The sequence below is a fragment of the Podarcis raffonei genome, chromosome Z (assembly GCF_027172205.1).
Source record: "Podarcis raffonei isolate rPodRaf1 chromosome Z, rPodRaf1.pri, whole genome shotgun sequence".
In the NCBI taxonomy this organism is placed as follows: Eukaryota; Metazoa; Chordata; class Lepidosauria; order Squamata; family Lacertidae; genus Podarcis; species Podarcis raffonei.
This window is the reverse complement of record NC_070621.1, coordinates 703,571-721,070: the sequence shown is the minus strand read 5'-3', so window position 1 is coordinate 721,070 and position 17,500 is coordinate 703,571. Positions and strand designations below refer to the sequence as shown.

The following is a 17,500-nucleotide window of genomic DNA, read 5'->3' as shown; positions in this document are numbered from 1 at the left end:
AATAATGATAATGATAATGATAATAATAATAATAATAATAATAATAATAATAATAATAATAGCAGCAGCCTCTGGCTCACTACTACTACTAGTAACAATAATAAGAATAAGAATAATAATAAGAATAAGAATAAGAATAATAATAATAATAATAATAATAATAATAATAATAGCAGCCTCTGGCTCACTACTACTACTAGTAACAACAACAACAACAACAACAATAATAATAGCTGCCTCTGGCTCACTACTACTAGTAGTAGTAATAATAATAATAATAATAATAATAATAATAATAATAATAAACGGCCCGGGCCTCACCTGTGGAACGGCGAGCAGCTGACTGAGTAGACGGGCCCGCCGTGGGGCGCAAAGGCCAGCTGGGCGGGGGCCTTGAGGGGCAGGCCGCCCCCCAAGTGCGGCCCCACGGCGGGGGTCTCGGCCCCCGCCCAGCACTTGAGGACGTCGCCCCCTTCGGTCCCCGCGATGAAGACCGTGGGGTCAAAGGGGGAGAAGGAGAGGGCCGTGACCCCCAGCAGCGTGGCCCCACGGGAAATCTGTGGGGCGGGAGAGGAGGAAATGAGGAGGTTGTGAGTTTACACGGAAAATCTGTGGGGCAGGAGGGTGGCGCCCCCCATAATGCTGTGGGGCAGGAGGAGGAAATGAGGGGGCTGTGAGTTAACACGGAAAATCTGTGGGGCAGGAGGGTGGCGCCCCCCATAATGCTGTGGGGCAGGAGGAGGAAATGGGTTTGTGAGTTAACACGGAAAATCTGTGGGGCAGGAGGGTGGCGCGCCCCATAATGCTGTGGGGCAGGAGGAGGAAATGGGGTTGTGAGTTAACACGGAAAATCTGTGGGGCAGGAGGGTGGCGCCCCCCATAATGCTGTGGGGCAGGAGGAGGAAATGAGGGGGCTGTGAGTTAACACGGGAAATCTGTGGGGCAGGAGGGTGGAGCCCCCCCATAATGCTGTGGGGCAGGAGGAGGAAATGAGGGGGCTGTGAGTTAACACGGAAAATCTGTGGGGCAGGAGGGTGGAGCCCCCCATAATGCTGTGGGGCAGCAGGAGGAAATGGGGTTGTGAGTTAACACGGAAAATCTGTGGGGCAGGAGGGTGGCGCCCCCCATAATGCTGTGGGGCAGGAGGAGGAAATGGGGTTGTGAGTTAACATGGAAAATCTGTGGGGCAGGAGGGTGGCGCCCCCCATAATGCTGTGGGGCAGGAGGAGGAAATGAGGGGGCTGTGAGTTAACATGGAAAATCTGTGGGGCAGGAGGGTGGCGCCCCCCATAATGCTGTGGGGCAGGAGGAGGAAATGAGGGGGCTGTGAGTTAACACGGAAAATCTGTGGGGCAGGAGGGTGGAGCCCCCCATAATGCTGTGGGGCAGCAGGAGGAAATGGGGTTGTGAGTTAACACGGAAAATCTGTGGGGCAGGAGGGTGGCGCCCCCCATAATGCTGTGGGGCAGGAGGAGGAAATGGGGTTGTGAGTTAACATGGAAAATCTGTGGGGCAGGAGGGTGGCGCCCCCCATAATGCTGTGGGGCAGGAGGAGGAAATGAGGGGGCTGTGAGTTAACATGGAAAATCTGTGGGGCAGGAGGGTGGCGCCCCCCATAATGCTGTGGGGCAGGAGGAGGAAATGAGGGGGCTGTGAGTTAACACGGAAAATCTGGGGGGCAGGAGGGTGGCGCCCCCCATAATGCTGTGGGGCAGGAGGAGGAAATGAGGGGGCTGTGAGTAAACACGGAAAATCTGTGGGGCAGGAGGGTGGCGCCCCCCATAATGCTGTGGGGCAGGAGGAGGAAATGAGGGGGCTGTGAGTTAACACGGAAAATCTGTGGGGCAGGAGGGTGGAGCCCCCCATAATGCTGTGGGGCAGGAGGAGGAAATGGGGTTGTGAGTTAACACGGAAAATCTGTGGGGCAGGAGGGTGGCGCCCCCCATAATGCTGTGGGGCAGGAGGAGGAAATGAGGGGGCTGTGAGTTAACACGGAAAATCTGTGGGGCAGGAGGGTGGCGCCCCCCATAATGCTGTGGGGCAGGAGGAGGAAATGAGGGGGCTGTGAGTTAACATGGAAAATCTGTGGGGCAGGAGGGTGGCGCCCCCCATAATGCTGTGGGGCAGGAGGAGGAAATGAGGGGGCTGTGAGTTAACACGGAAAATCTGTGGGGCAGGAGGGTGGCGCCCCCCATAATGCTGTGGGGCAGGAGGAGGAAATGAGGGGGCTGTGAGTTCACACGGAAAATCTGTGGGGCAGGAGGGTGGCGCCCCCCATAATGCTGTGGGGCAGGAGGAGGAAATGAGGGGGCTGTGAGTTAACACGGAAAATCTGTGGGGCAGGAGGGTGGCGCCCCCCATAATGCTGTGGGGCAGGAGGAGGAAATGAGGGGGCTGTGAGTTAACACGGGAAATCTGTGGGGCAGGAGGGTGGCGCCCCCCATAATGCTGTGGGGCAGGAGGAGGAAATGAGGGGGCTGTGAGTTCCCAGGGGAAATCTGTGGGGCAGGAGGGTGGCGCCCCCATAATGCTGTGGGGCAGGAGGAGGAAATGAGGGGGCTGTGAGTTAACACTGAAAATCTGTGGGGCAGGAGGGTGGCGCCCCCCATAATGCTGTGGGGCAGGAGGAGGAAATGAGGGGGCTGTGAGTTAACACAGAAAATCTGTGGGGCAGGAGGGTGGAGCCCCCCATAATGCTGTGGGGCAGGAGGAGGAAATGAGGGGGCTGTGAGTTAACACGGAAAATCTGTGGGGCAGGAGGGTGGCGCCCCCCATAATGCTGTGGGGCAGGAGGAGGAAATGGGGTTGTGAGTTAACACGGAAAATCTGTGGGGCAGGAGGGTGGCGCCCCCCATAATGCTGTGGGGCAGGAGGAGGAAATGAGGGGGCTGTGAGTTCCCAGGGGAAATCTGTGGGGCAGGAGGGTGGCGCCCCCATAATGCTGTGGGGCAGGAGGAGGAAATGAGGGGGCTGTGAGTTAACACTGAAAATCTGTGGGGCAGGAGGGTGGCGCCCCCCATAATGCTGTGGGGCAGGAGGAGGAAATGAGGGGGCTGTGAGTTAACACAGAAAATCTGTGGGGCAGGAGGGTGGCGCCCCCCATAATGCTGTGGGGCAGGAGGAGGAAATGAGGGGGCTGTGAGTTAACACGGAAAATCTGTGGGGCAGGAGGGTGGCGCCCCCCATAATGCTGTGGGGCAGGAGGAGGAAATGGGGTTGTGAGTTAACATGGAAAATCTGTGGGGCAGGAGGGTGGCGCCCCCCATAATGCTGTGGGGCAGGAGGAGGAAATGAGGGGGCTGTGAGTTAACACGGAAAATCTGTGGGGCAGGAGGGTGGCGCCCCCCATAATGCTGTGGGGCAGGAGGAGGAAATGAGGGGGCTGTGAGTTAACACGGAAAATCTGTGGGGCAGGAGGGTGGAGCCCCCCATAATGCTGTGGGGCAGGAGGAGGAAATGAGGGGGCTGTGAGTTAACACGGGAAATCTGTGGGGCAGGAGGGTGGAGCCCCCCATAATGCTGTGGGGCAGGAGGAGGAAATGAGGGGGCTGTGAGTTAACACGGAAAATCTGTGGGGCAGGAGGGTGGCGCCCCCCATAATGCTGTGGGGCAGGAGGAGGAAATGGGGTTGTGAGTTAACACGGAAAATCTGTGGGGCAGGAGGGTGGAGCCCCCCATAATGCTGTGGGGCAGGAGGAGGAAATGGGGTTGTGAGTTAACACGGAAAATCTGTGGGGCAGGAGGGTGGCGCCCCCCATAATGCTGTGGGGCAGGAGGAGGAAATGAGGGGGCTGTGAGTTAACACGGAAAATGTGGGGCAGGAGGGTGGCGCCCCCCATAATGCTGTGGGGCAGGAGGAGGAAATGAGGGGGCTGTGAGTTAACACGGGAAATCTGTGGGGCAGGAGGGTGGAGCCCCCCATAATGCTGTGGGGCAGGAGGAGGAAATGAGGGGGCTGTGAGTTAACACGGAAAATCTTTGGGGCAGGAGGAGGAAATGAGGGGGCTGTGAGTTAACATGGAAAATCTGTGGGGCAGGAGGGTGGCGCCCCCCATAATGCTGTGGGGCAGGAGGAGGAAATGAGGGGGCTGTGAGTTAACACAGGAAATCTGTGGGGCAGGAGGGTGGCGCCCCCCATAATGCTTTGGGGCAGGAGGAGGAAATGAGGGGGCTGTGAGTTAACACGGAAAATCTGTGGGGCAGGAGGGTGGCGCCCCCCATAATGCTGTGGGGCAGGAGGAGGAAATGAGGGGGCTGTGAGTTAACACGGAAAATCTGTGGGGCAGGAGGGTGGCGCCCCCCATAATGCTGTGGGGCAGGAGTAGGAAATGAGGGGGTTGTGAGTTCCCCGGGGAAATCTGTGGGGCAGGAGGAGGAAATTAGGGGGCTATGAGTTAACACAGGAAATCTGTGGGGCAGGAGGAGGAGATTAGGGGGCAGTGATGTGGGGAAGGAGGAGGAAGGGTTCAAAGAGGGAGAAGGAGAGGACCGTGACCCCCAGCGGGGCGGCCCCACGGGAAATCTGTGGGGCAGGAAGGAAGGAGGGGGGCGTGAGTTTCCCGCCGTGGGGCCGACTTCCCCCCGTTCCCAGAGGTAGCACCCTATAGGATAAGGGTCCCCCTGACCCCCAAGTCCCTCGGAGCACCCTATAGGATAAGGGTCCCCTGGACACCCTCGTAGCACCCTATAGGATAATGGTCGCTCTGACCCCCAAGTCCCTCAGAGCACCCCATAGAATGACAGTCCCCCCAATTCCCTCAGAGCACCCTATAGCATGACGGTCCCCCCCTCGACCCCTAAGGAGCACCCTATAGGAGAACATTCCCCCCAACTCCCTCAGAACACCCTGAGCCCCAACCCACGGGTAACAATCTCCCGGGACCCCCTTATAGGGTCTCTCCCCGACCCCCGACCCTGACCCCCAACCCCAACCCAACGGGTAACGATCTCCCGGCACCCCCTTATAGGGTCTCTCCCCGACCCCCAACCCTGACCCCAACCCTGACCCCTGACCCCCAACCCCAACCTCTGACCCCCAACCCTGACGCCCAACCCTGACACCAACCATGACCCCCAACCCCGACCCCCAACCCAACGGGTAACGATCTCCCGGGATCCCCTTATAGGGTCTCTCCCTGACCCCCAACCCTGACCCTGACCCCCAACCCTGACCCCCAACCCCGACCTCCAACCCTGACACCCAACCTGACGGATAATGATCTCCCGGGACCCCCTTATAGGGTCTTTCCCTGACCCCCGACCCCTAACCCTGACCCCCAACCCTGACCCCTGACCCCCAACCTCTGATTCCCAACCCCAACCTCTGACCCCCAACCCTGATGCCCAACCCTGACACCATGACCCCCAACCCTGACCCCCAACCCAACGGGTAATGATCTGTCGGGACCCCCTTATAGGGTCTCTCCCTGACCCCCAAGCCCGACCCCCAACCCCCAACCCCGACCTCCAACCCTGACCCCCAACCCGACGGGTAACAATCTCCCGGGACCCCTTATAGGGTCTCTCCCTGACCCCCAACCCTGACCCTGACCCCCAACCCTGACTCCCAACCCCAACCTCTGACTCCCAACCCCAACCTCTGACCCCCAACCCTGACGCCCAACCCCGACCCCTAACCCTGACCCCAAACCCCAACCCCCAACCCAACGGGTAACAATCTCCCGGGATCCCCTTATAGGGTCTCTCCCTCACCCCCAACCCAGACCCTGACCCCCAACCCTGACACCGACCATGACCCCCAACCCACGGGTAACAATCTCCCGGGACCCCCTTATAGGGTCTCTCCCCAACTCCCAAGCCCGACCCCTAACCCCAAGCCTCGAACTTGACCCCGACCCCCAACCCCTGACCCCCAACCCTGACCCCCAACCCTGACCCACTCAGAACACCCTATAGGAGAACCATCTCCCTATAGGAGGACACCCTCGGGGCAGGTTATGGGGCAACGTTCTCCCAGGACTCCCGTAAAGAGTATCTTCCCAACCCCCAACCCTGACCCTCAACCCCAACCCTGACCCCCAACCCCGATCTGTGATCCCCAACCTGACCCCAATCCTGACCCCCCAACCCTGACCCCCAACCCGACAGGTAACAATCTCCCGGGACCCCCTTATAGGGTCTCTCCCTGACCCCCAACCCCCAACCCTGACCCCCAACCCCAACCTCTGACCCCCAACCCTGACGCCCGACCATGACCCCCAACCCCGACCCCCAACCCACGGGTAACAATCTCCTGGGACCCCCTTATAGGGTCTCTCCCTGACCCCCAACCCTGACCCCCAACCCCAAGCCTCGAACTTGACCCCGACCCCGACTCCCAACCCTGACCCCCAACCCTGACCCCCAACTGACCTTCTTGGGCCTGGCCCCCCGGGGGATCTGCTGCAGGGCCAAGGCGAAGCCGGCCACGGGTTCGAGGAGCCCGTCATTCCCCTCCTGCCATAGGAGGATCTTGCCGTCAGTCGAGGAGCTCAGGAGGCGGGGCTGTTTGTCACCCGGGAGCCAGGTCACCTGATGGGGGGAAAGGGTGGGCGGCCATGTTTGATTTCCAATTCAAAAAATCAAAATCAAAATTATCAAAATCAAAAATCAAAATTAAAATTAGCATTAAAAGCAAAAGCAAGTCAAATTAAAATTAAAAAAATAAATTAAAATTAAATTAAAATTAAAGTTAAAGTTAAAATCAAAATCAAATCAAAATCAAATCAAATCAAAATTTTAAAATAAAAATAAAAATAAATAAACCCTCTCGTCCCTTTTTTCCCATGAGAAAAGAATATAAAATAAAATGAAATGATGAAATGAAATGAAAACAACTATCAGCCAGGTCACCTGATGGGGGCAAAGGGCGGGCGGCCATCTTTGATTTCCGATTGAAAAAATTAAACGAAAAAATTAAACAACAATTAAACGAAAAAATTAAATGAAAATTAAACGAAAAAATTAAACTACTATTAAACTAAAAAATTAAAGTAAAATTAAGCTAAAATTAAACTAGAAAATTAAACTAAAATTAAACTATAATTTTAGTTTAATTTTTTAGTTTAATTAAAAATTAAATGAAAATTAAAATTAAACTAAAAAAATTAAACAATAATTTTAGTTTAATTTTTCACTTTAATTTAATATTCAACTAAAATTAAACCAAAAAATTAAACCAAAAAATTAAACCTGAAAACTAAAGTAAAATTAGACTAAAAAATTAAAGTAAAATTAAAGTAAAAAATTAAAGTAAAATTAAACTAAAAAATAATAATAAATGCTTGGTCACATGACAGGAAGTCAGAAAAGGGCACATCCTATGCTGGGTCATATGACAGGAAGTCAGAAAGGAACAGATCCTATGCAGGGTCACATGACAGGAAGACAGAAAGGGACACATCCTATGCCAGGTCACATGACCGGGACACATCCTTCACCGGATCACATGACAGGAAGTCCGAAAGGGACACATCCATCCCTGGGTCACATGACCAGACCACAAAGGGACAAATCCTATGCTGGGTCATATGACAGGAAGTAAGAAAGGGGCACTTCCTATGCTGGGTCACATGACAGGAAGTCAGAAAGGGACACATCCTGCACTAAGTCACATGACCAGAAGACAGCGGGACACGCCCTTCCCTGGGTCACATGACCAGAAGACGGTGGCACATCCTATGCTGGGTCACATGACAGGAAGTCAGAAAACGGCACATCCTTCCCTGGATCACATGACCAGACCCCAAAGGGACACGCCCTTCACCAAGTCACATGACAGGAAGTCCGAAAGGGACACACTCTTCCCTGGATCACATGACCAGACCACAAAGGGCCACATCCTTCCCTGGGTCACATGACAGGAAGTCAGAAAGGGACACACCCTCCCCTGGATCACATGACCTTGACACATCCTTCCCTGGATCACATGACCAGAACACATCCTTGGATCACATGACCAGAAGACAGAAATGTCACATGACCGGGACACATCCTTCACCGAGTCACATGACAGGAAGTCAGAAAGGGGCACACCCTTCCCTGGATCACACGACAGGAAGTCAGAAAGGAACACATCCTATGCTATGTCACATGACAGGAAGTCAGAAAGGGAAACACCCTTCCCTGGATCACAAGACAGGAAGTCAGAAAGGAGCACACCCTTCCCTGGATCACAAGACAGGAAGTCAGAAAGGAACACATCCTATGCTATGTCACATGACAGGAAGTCGGAAAGGAACACATCCTGCACTAAGTCACATGACCAGACCACAAAGGGACACATCCTTCACTGAGTCACATGACAGGAAGTCAGAAAGGGAAACACCCTTCCCTGGATCACACGACAGGAAGTCAGAAAGGAACACATCCTATGCTATGTCACATGACAGGAAGTCGGAAAGGAACACATCCTTCCCTGGATCACATGACCAGACCCCAAAAGGACACATCCTTCACTGAGTCACATGACAGGAAGTCAGAAAGGGAAACACCCTTCACTGGATCACATGACAGGAAGTCAGAAAGGAGCACATCCTATTCTGGGTCACATGACAAGAAGACAGAAAGGGACACATCCTATGTTGGGTCAAATGACAGGAAGTCAGAAAGACACACTTCCTATGCTGGGTCAAGCGACAGGAAGTCAGAAAGACACACTTCCTATGCTGGGTCAAGCGACAGGAAGTCAGAAAGACACACTTCCTATGCTGGGTCAAGCGACAGGAAGTCAGAAAGACACATCCTATGCCAGGTCACATGACAGGAAGACAGGAAGGGACACGCCCTTCACTGAGTCACATGGCCGAAACAGGGACACTTCCTGTGCCAGGTCCCACGACAGGAAGTCAGCAAGGGACCTGCCCTCCCCCGGGTCACCTGACCCCTTTTCCGGGGGTCCGTGTGCGAGTCGTCCTGTTTCACATGACAGGAAGTCAGAAAGGGACACTTCCTTCCCTGTATCACATAACAGGAAGTGAAAGGGGCCACTTCCTTCCCTGGCTCACACGACAGGAAGTCAGACAGGGCCCCGCCCTCCCCGGGTCACCTGACCCGCTTTTCCCTACCGGGTACACGGGGTCCGTGTGCGAGTCGTCCTGCATCACATGACAGGAAGTCAGCAAGGGACACTTCCTTCCCTGGCTCCCATGACAGGAAGTCAGACCGGGACCCGCCCTCCCCGGGGTCACCTGACCCCTTTTGACCTACCTGGTACACGGGGTCCGTGTGCGAGTCGTCCGTCATGCCGCTCCTCCAGATCAGTGGGTCTTCCGGCCGGCCGGTGTCCCAGACCAGGACTTCCCCACTGAACAGCCCCACTGCGAGGGGAGAGAGGCACCCGATTGGCCGAGGGAGGGAAGGCCCGCCCCTTCCTCCCGCTGGCTCCAATCAGGTGTGGGGAAGGCAGGAACGAGACACCGGATTGGCCAATGGGACGGAAGACCCGCCCCTTCCTCCTGCTTGCCCCACACTAGAACTTCCCCACTGAACAGCCCCACTGTGAGGGGAAAGGAGACGCCGGATTGGCCGAGGGAGGGAAGACCCGCCCCTTCCTGCCGCTGGAGCCAATGGGGTTGGGGAGGGAGAGGTCGGATTGGCCAATGGGACCTGCCTCTTCCTCCCGCTTGCCCCACTGAACAGCCCCACTGTGAGGGAAGAGAGGCGCCCGATTGGCCGAGGGAGGGAAGACCCGCCCCTTCCTCCCGCTGGCTCCAATCAGGTGTGGGGAAGGCAGGAACGAGACGCCGGATTGGCAAATGGGATGCAGGACCCGCCCCCAACTAGCCCCACAGCAAGACTTCCCCACTGAACAGCCCCACGTCGAGGGGAGAGGAGATGCCCGATTGGCCGAGGGAGGGAAGACCCGCCCCTTCCTCCTGCTGGCTCCAATCAGGTGTGGGGAAGGCAGGAACGAGACACCGGATTGGCCGATGGGATGCAGGACCCGCCCCCCAACTAGCCCCCCAACAGGACTTCCCCACTGAACAGCCCCACTGCGAGGGGAGAGGAGGCGCCCGATTGGCCGAGGGAGGGAAGACCCGCCCCTTCCTCCCGCTGGCTCCAATCAGGTGTAGGGAAGGCAGGAACGAGACGCCGGATTGGCCGATGGGATGCAGGACCCGCCCCCCAACTAGCCCCCCAACAGGACTTCCCCACTGAACAGCCCCACGGCGAGGGGAGAGGAGATGCCCGATTGGCCGAGGGAGGGAAGACCCGCCCCTTCCTCCCGCTGGCTCCAATCAGGTGTGGGGAAGGCAGGAACGAGACGCCGGATTGGCCGATGGGATGCAGGACCCGCCCCCCAACTAGCCCCCCAACAGGACTTCCCCACTGAACAGCCCCACGGCGAGGGGAGAAGAGGCGCCCGATTGGCCGAGGGAGGGAAGACCCGCCCCATCCTGCCGCTGGAGCCAATGAGGTTGGGGAGGGAGAGGCCGGATTGGTCTATGGGATGGCAGACCTGCCTCTTCCTCCCGCTTGCCCCACTGAACAGCCCCACTGCGAGGAAAGAGAGGCGCCCGATTGGCCGAGGGAGGGAAGACCCGCCCCTTCCTCCCGCTGGCTCCAATCAGGTTGGGGAAGACGGAGACGAGACGGCAGATTGGCCAATGGGACGGAAGACCCGCCCCTTCCTCCTGCTTGCCCCACACTAGAACTTCCCCACTGAACAGCCCCACTGCGAGGGGAGAGGAGACGCCCGATTGGCCGAGGGAGGGAAGACCCGCCCCTTCCGGCCACTGGAGCCAATGGGGTTGGGGAGGGAGAGGCCAGATTGGCCAATGGGACCTGCCTCTTCCTCCCGCTTGCCCCACTGAACAGCCCCACTGTGAGGGAAGAGAGGCGCCCGATTGGCCGAGGGAGGGAAGACCCGCCCCTTCCTCCCGCTGGCTCCAATCAGGTGTGGGGAAGGCAGGAACGAGACGCCGGATTGGCCGATGGGATGCAGGACCCGCCCCCCAACTAGCCCCCCAACAGGACTTCCCCAATGAACAGCCCCACGGCGAGGGGAGAGGAGGCGCCCGATTGGCCGAGGGAGGGAAGACCCGCCCCTTCCTCCCGCTGGCTCCAATCAGGTGTGGGGAAGGCAGGAACGAGATGCCGGATTGGCAAATGGGATGCAGGACCCACCCTCAACTAGCCCCACAGCAAGACTTCCCCACTGAACAGCCCCACGGCGAGGGGAGAGGAGGCGCCCGATTGGCCGAGGGAGGGAAGACCCGCCCCTTCCTCCCGCTGGAGCCAATGGGGTTGGGGAGGGAGAGGCCGGATTGGCCAATGGGATGGAAGACCTGCCTCTTCCTCCCACTTGCCCCACTGCACAGCCCCACTGCGAGGGAAGAGAGGCGCCCGATTGGCCGAGGGAGGGAAGACCCCGCCCCTTCCTCCCGCTGGCTCCAATCAGGTGTGGGGAAGGCAGGAACGAGACGCCGGATTGGCCAATGGGATGCAGGACCCGCCCCCCAACTAGTTCCACAACAGGACTTCCCCACTGAACAGCCCCACTGCGAGGGGAGAGGAGGCGCCCGATTGGCCGAGGGAGGGAAGACCCGCCCCTTCCTGCCGCTGGAGCCAATGGGGTTGGGGAGGGAGAGGCCAGATTGGCCAATGGGAAGGCAGACCTGCCTCTTCCTCCCGCTTGCCCCACTGAACAGCCCCACTGCGAGAGAAAGAGAGGCGCCCGATTGCCCGAGGGACGCAAGTCCCGCCCCTTCCTCCCGCTGGAGACGATTGGGTTGGGGAGAGGCCGGATTGGCCGAGGGACGGAAGACCCGCCCCTTCCTCCTGCTTGCCCCACACTAGAACTTCCACACTGAACAGCCCCACTGTGAGGGGAAAGGAGACGCCGGATTGGCCGAGGGAGGGAAGACCTGCCCCTTCCTGCCGCTGGAGACGATCGGGTTGGGGAGAGGCCGGATTGGCCGAGGGACGGAAGACCCGCCTCTTCCTCCTGCTAGCCCCACAGCAAGACTTCCCCACTGAACAGCCCCACTGCGAGGGGAAAGGAGACGCCCGATTGGCCGAGGGAGGGAAGACCTGCCCCTTCCTCCCGCTGGAGACGATCGGGTTGGGGGGAGAGACGGCAGATTGGCTGACGGGACGGAAGACCCGCCCCTTCCTCCTGCTAGAGCCAATGGGGTTGGGGTAGGCGGGGACGAGACGCCGGATTGGCCAATGTATGCAAGACCCGCCCCTTCCTCCCGCTTGAACCAACAGTGGTTGGGGAAGACGGGGACGAGACACCGGATTGGCCACTGGATGCAAGACCCGCCCCTTCCTCCTGCTAGAGCCAATAGGGGTTGGGGTAGGCGGGGACGAGACACCGGGTTGGCCGATGGGATGGAAGACCCGCCCCTTCCACCCGCTAGAGCCAATAGGGGTTTGAGGAAGGTGGGGGGACAGGAGGCCGGAATGGCCAACGGGAAGCAGGACCCGCCCCTTCCTCCTGCTGGAGCCAATCGGGTTGGGGAAGACGGAGACGAGACGCTGGATTGGCCGATGGGATGGAAGACCCGCCCCTTCCTCCTGCTTGCCCCACACTAGAACTTCCCCACTGAACAGCCCCACTGCGAGGGGAAAGGAGACGCCGGATTGGCCAAGGGAGGGAAGACCCGCCCCTTCCTGCCGCTGGAGACGATCGGGTTGGGGAGAGAGAGGCTGGATTGGCTGAGGGGATGGAAGACCCGCCCCTTCCTCCCGCTGGCCCCACAGCAAGACTTCCCCACTGAACAGCCCCACTGAGAGGGGAAAGGAGGCGCCCGATTGGCCGAGGGAGGGAAGACCCGCCCCTTCCTCCCACTGGAGACGATTGGGTTGGGGAGAGAGAGGCCGGATTGGCCGACGGGACGTAAGACCCGCCCCTTCCTGCTGCTAGAGCCAATAGGGGTTGGGGAAGGCGGGGACGAGACACCGGATTGGCCGATGGATGCAAGACCCGCCCCTTCCTCCCGCTTGAACCAACAGTGGTTGGGGAAGGCGGGGACGAGACACCGGATTGGCCTATGGATGCAAGACCCGCCCATTCCTCCCGCTGGAGCCAATAGGGGTTGGGGAAGGCGGGGACGAGACGCCGGATTGGCCGATGGGATGGAAGACCCGCCCATTCCTCCCGCTTGAACCAATAGGGGTTGGGGAAGGCAGGGACGAGACACCGGATTGACCGATGGATGCAAGACCCGCCCCTTCCTCCCGCTTGAACCAATAGTGGTTGGGGAAGGCGGGGACGAGACACCGGATTGGCCTATGGATGCAAGACCCGCCCATTCCTCCCGCTGGAGCCAATAGGGGTTGGGGAAGGCGGGGACGAGACGCCGGATTGGCCGATGGGATGGAAGACCCGCCCCTTCCTCCCGCTTGAACCAATAGGGGTTGGGGAAGGCAGGGACGAGACACCGGATTGGCCGATGGATGCAAGACCCGCCCCTTCCTCCCGCTTGAACCAATAGTGGTTGGGGAAGGCGGGGACGAGACGCCGGATTGGCCGATGGGATGGAAGACCCGCCCCGCCCTCCCGCTGGAGCCAATAGTGGTTGGGGAAGGCGGGGACAAGACACCGGATTGGCCGATGGATGCAAGACCCGCCCCTTCCTCCTGCTGGACCCAATCGGGTGTGGGGAGAGAGAGGCCGGATTGGCCAAGGGACGCAAGACCCGCCCCTTCCTCCTGCTGGAGCCAATAGGGGTTTGGGGAAGGTGGGGGGACAGGAGGCCGGATTGCCCAACGGGACGCAGGACACGCCCCTTACTCCCGCTAGAGCCAATAGGGGTTGGGGACGGTGGGGGGAAGAGACACCGGATTGGCCGATGGATGCAAGACCCGCCCCTTCCTCCTGCTGGACCTAATCGGGTGTGGGGAGAGAGAGGCCGGATTGGCCAAGGGACGCAAGACCCGCCCCTTCCTCCCTCTAGAGCCAATAGGGGTTTGGGGAAGGTGGGGGGACAGGAGGCCGGATTGGCCGACGGGACGCAGGATCCGTCCCTTCCTCCTGCTGGAGCCAATCGGGTGTGGGGAGAGAGGCCGGATTGGCCGACGGGACGTAAGACCCGCCCCTTCCTGCTGCTAGAGCCAATAGGGGTTGCGGAAGGCGGGCGGACGAGACGCCGGATTGGCCGATGGGATGGAAGACCCGCCCCTTCCTCCTGATAGAGCCAATAGTGGTTGGGGAAGGAACTGGGGGGATGAGATGCCGGGTTGGCCGATGGGATGGAAGACCCGCCCCTTCCTCCTGCTAGAGCCAATAGGGGTTTGGGGAAGGTGGGGGGGCAGGAGGCCGAATTGGGCAATGGATGGAAGACCCGCCCCTTCCTCCTGCTAGAGCCAATAGGGGTTTGGGGAAGGTGGGGGGGGCAGGAGGCCGAATTGGGCAATGGATGGAAGACCCGCCCCTTCCTTCCGCTTGAACCAATAGTGGTTGGGGAAGGCGGGGACGGGACACCGGATTGGCCGATGGATGCAAGACCCGCCCCTTCCTCCCGCTGGAGCCAATAGGGGTTGGGGAAGGCGGGGACGAGACGCCGGATTGGCCAATGGATGGAAGACCCGCCCCTTCCTTCCGCTTGAACCAATAGTGGTTGGGGAAGGCGGGGACGGGACACCGGATTGGCCGATGGATGCAAGACCTGCCCCTTCCTCCCGCTGGAGCCAATAGGGGTTGGGGAAGGCGGGGACGAGACGCCGGATTGGCCAATGGATGCAAGACCCGCCCCTTTCTCCCGCTTGAACCAATAGGGGTTGGGGAAGGCGGGGACGAGACGCCGGATTGGCCGATGGATGGAAGACCCGCCCCTTCCTCCCGCTGGAGCCAATAGGGGTTGGGGAAGGCGGGGACGAGACGCCGGATTGGCCGATGGGATGGAAGACCCGCCCCTTCCTCCCGCTAGAGCCAATTGGGGTTGGGGAAGGCGGGGGGAGAGACACCGGATTGGCTGACAGGATGCAAGACCCGCCCCTTCCTCCCGCTGGAGCCAATCGGGTTGGGGAAGACGGAGAGGAGACGCTGGATTGGCCGATGGAAGACCCGCCCCTTCCTCCCGCTGGAGCCAATAGGGGTTGGGGAAGGCGGGGACGAGACGCCGGATTGGCCAATGGATGCAAGACCCGCCCCTTCCTCCCTCTAGAGCCAATAGGGGGTTTGGGGAAGGTGGGGGGACAGGAGGCCGGATTGGCCGGTGGATGGAAGACCCGCCCCTTCCTCCCGCTTGAACCAATAGGGGCTGGGGACGGCAGGGACGAGACTCCGGATGGGCCAATGGATGCAAGACCCGCCCCTTCCTCCTGCTGGACCCAATCGGGTGTGGGGAGAGAGAGGCCGGATTGGCCAAGGGATGCAAGACCCGCCCCTTCCTCCCGCTTGAACCAATAGGGACGGCAGGGACGAGACACCGGATTGGCCGACAGGCGCCAGGGCGGGCCTACCGGCGAGGACGGACGGGCGGCGCGGGTGGAAGGCCAGCCCCATAGTGGCACTGGGGGCGTCCAGGACGAGATCGGGGCGCTGGGGGTCGGGGGCCCGGCGGTCGAGGTTCCAGGCGCAGACGTAGGATTTGTCGGCCCCCCAGTCGCCGTCGTCCAATCTGGGGGGAGAGATAGGGGGAGAAAGGAAGCTGGGGGGATATATTCGGGGTGAAATATCTTTGGGGTGAAAGATCTTTGGGGTGAAATATCTCTGGGGTGAAAAATCTCTGGGGGGAATATATTGGGCGGAAATATATATGGGGAAAATATCTTTGGGGTGAAATATCTCTGGGGAGAAAAATCTCCGGGGGGAAATATATTGGGGGGGAAATATATATGGGGAAAATATCTCCAGGGGGAATATATTCGGGGTGAAATATCTCTGGGGAGAAAAATCTTTGGGGAAATATCTTTGGGGTGAAATATCTGGGGTGAAAAATCTTCGGGGGGAATATCTTTCGGGTGAAATATCTCTGGGGAGAAAAATCTCCGGGGGGAAATATATTGGGGGGGGAAATATATATGGGGGAAATATCTTTGGGGAGAAAAATCTCTGGGGGAAAATATATTGGGGGGGAAATATATTGGGGGGAAATATATATGGGGGAAATATCTTTGGGGTGAAATATCTCTGGGGAGAAAAATCTCCGGGGGGAAATATATTGGGGGGAAATATATTGGGGGGAAATGTATATGGGGAAAATATCTCCAGGGGGAATATATTCGGGGTGAAATATCTCTGGGGAGAAAAATCTTCGGGGTAAAATGTCTGGGGTGAAAAATCTTCGGGGGGAATATCTTTGGGGTGAAATATCTCTGGAGGAAATATCTTTGGGGTGAAATATCTTTGGGGTGAAAAATCTCCGGGGGGAAATATATTGGGGGGGGAAATATATTGGGGGGAAATGTATATGGGGAAAATATCTCCAGGGGGAATATATTCGGGGTGAAATATATATGGGGAGAAAAATCTTCGGGGGAAATATCTTTGGGGTGAAATATCTGGGGTGAAAAATCTTCGGGGGGAATATCTTTGGGGTGAAATATCTCTGGGGGAAATATCTTTGGGGTGAAATATCTTTGGGGTGAAAAATCTTCGGGGGGAAATATCTCCAGGGGGGGAATATATTGGGGGGAAATAGATATGGGGAAAATATCTCCAGGGGGAAAATATTCGGGGTGAAATATCATTGGGGAGAAAAATCTTCAGGGGAAATATCTTTGGGGTGAAAAATCTTCGGAGGAAAATATATACGGGGGGAAATATATATGGGGAAAATATCACCATGGGGAATATATTTGGGGTGAAATATCTCTGGGGAGAAAAATCTTCGGGGGAAATATCTTTGGGGTGAAAAATCTTTGGGGGGAATATATTGGGGGGAAATATATATGGGGAAAATATCTTTGGGGTGAAATATCTCTGGGGTGAAATATCTCTGGGGAGAAAATTCTCCGGGGGGAAATATATTGGGGGGGAAATATATATGGGGGAAATATCTTTGGGGTGAAATATCTCTGGGGAGAAAAATCTCCGGGGGGAAATATATTGGGGGGGGGAAATATATATGGCGGAAATATCTTTGGGGTGAAATATCTCTGGGGAGAAAAATCTCCGAGGGGAAATATATTGGGGGGGAAATATATATGGGGGAAATATCTTTGGGGTGAAATATCTCTGGGGAGAAAAATCTCCGAGGGGAAATATATTGGAGGGGAAATATATATGGGGGAAATATCTTTGGGGTGAAATATCTCTGGGGAGAAAAATCTCCGGGGGGGAATATCTCTGGGGAGAAAAATCTTCGGAGGAAAATATATTCGGGGGGAAATATCTATGGGGCAAAATATCTCCATGGGGAATATATTCGGGGTGAAATATCTTTGGGGTGAAATATCTTTGGGGTGAAATATCTTTGGGGTGAAATATCTTCAGGTGAAATATCTCCAGGGGGGAATATATTCGGGGAAAATATATTCGGGGTGAAATATCTATGGGGCAAAATATCTCTGGTGGAAATATATTCGGGGGAAATATCTATGGGGCAAA

At 57.3% G+C, this 17,500-nt stretch overlaps 1 protein-coding gene across 2 annotated transcripts in view; it reads right to left on the bottom strand.

Annotated features, from left to right (window-relative positions):
* The window catches only part of DYNC2I2 (dynein 2 intermediate chain 2), a 30,377-nt gene that overhangs the window by 5,622 nt on the left and 7,255 nt on the right, over window positions 1-17,500 (bottom strand). Inside the window, exons 4-7 of one of the 2 annotated variants that reach the window (XM_053374100.1) lie at window positions 15,412-15,569; window positions 9,208-9,317; window positions 6,373-6,531; window positions 322-557 (exon numbers count right to left, since the gene is read on the bottom strand). In XM_053374100.1, the coding sequence (XP_053230075.1) occupies window positions 322-557; window positions 6,373-6,531; window positions 9,208-9,317; window positions 15,412-15,569 (663 nt within the window). The remainder of the gene's footprint in view (window positions 1-321; window positions 558-6,372; window positions 6,532-9,207; window positions 9,318-15,411; window positions 15,570-17,500) is intronic. The other variant, XM_053374101.1, reaches the window with a different exon arrangement.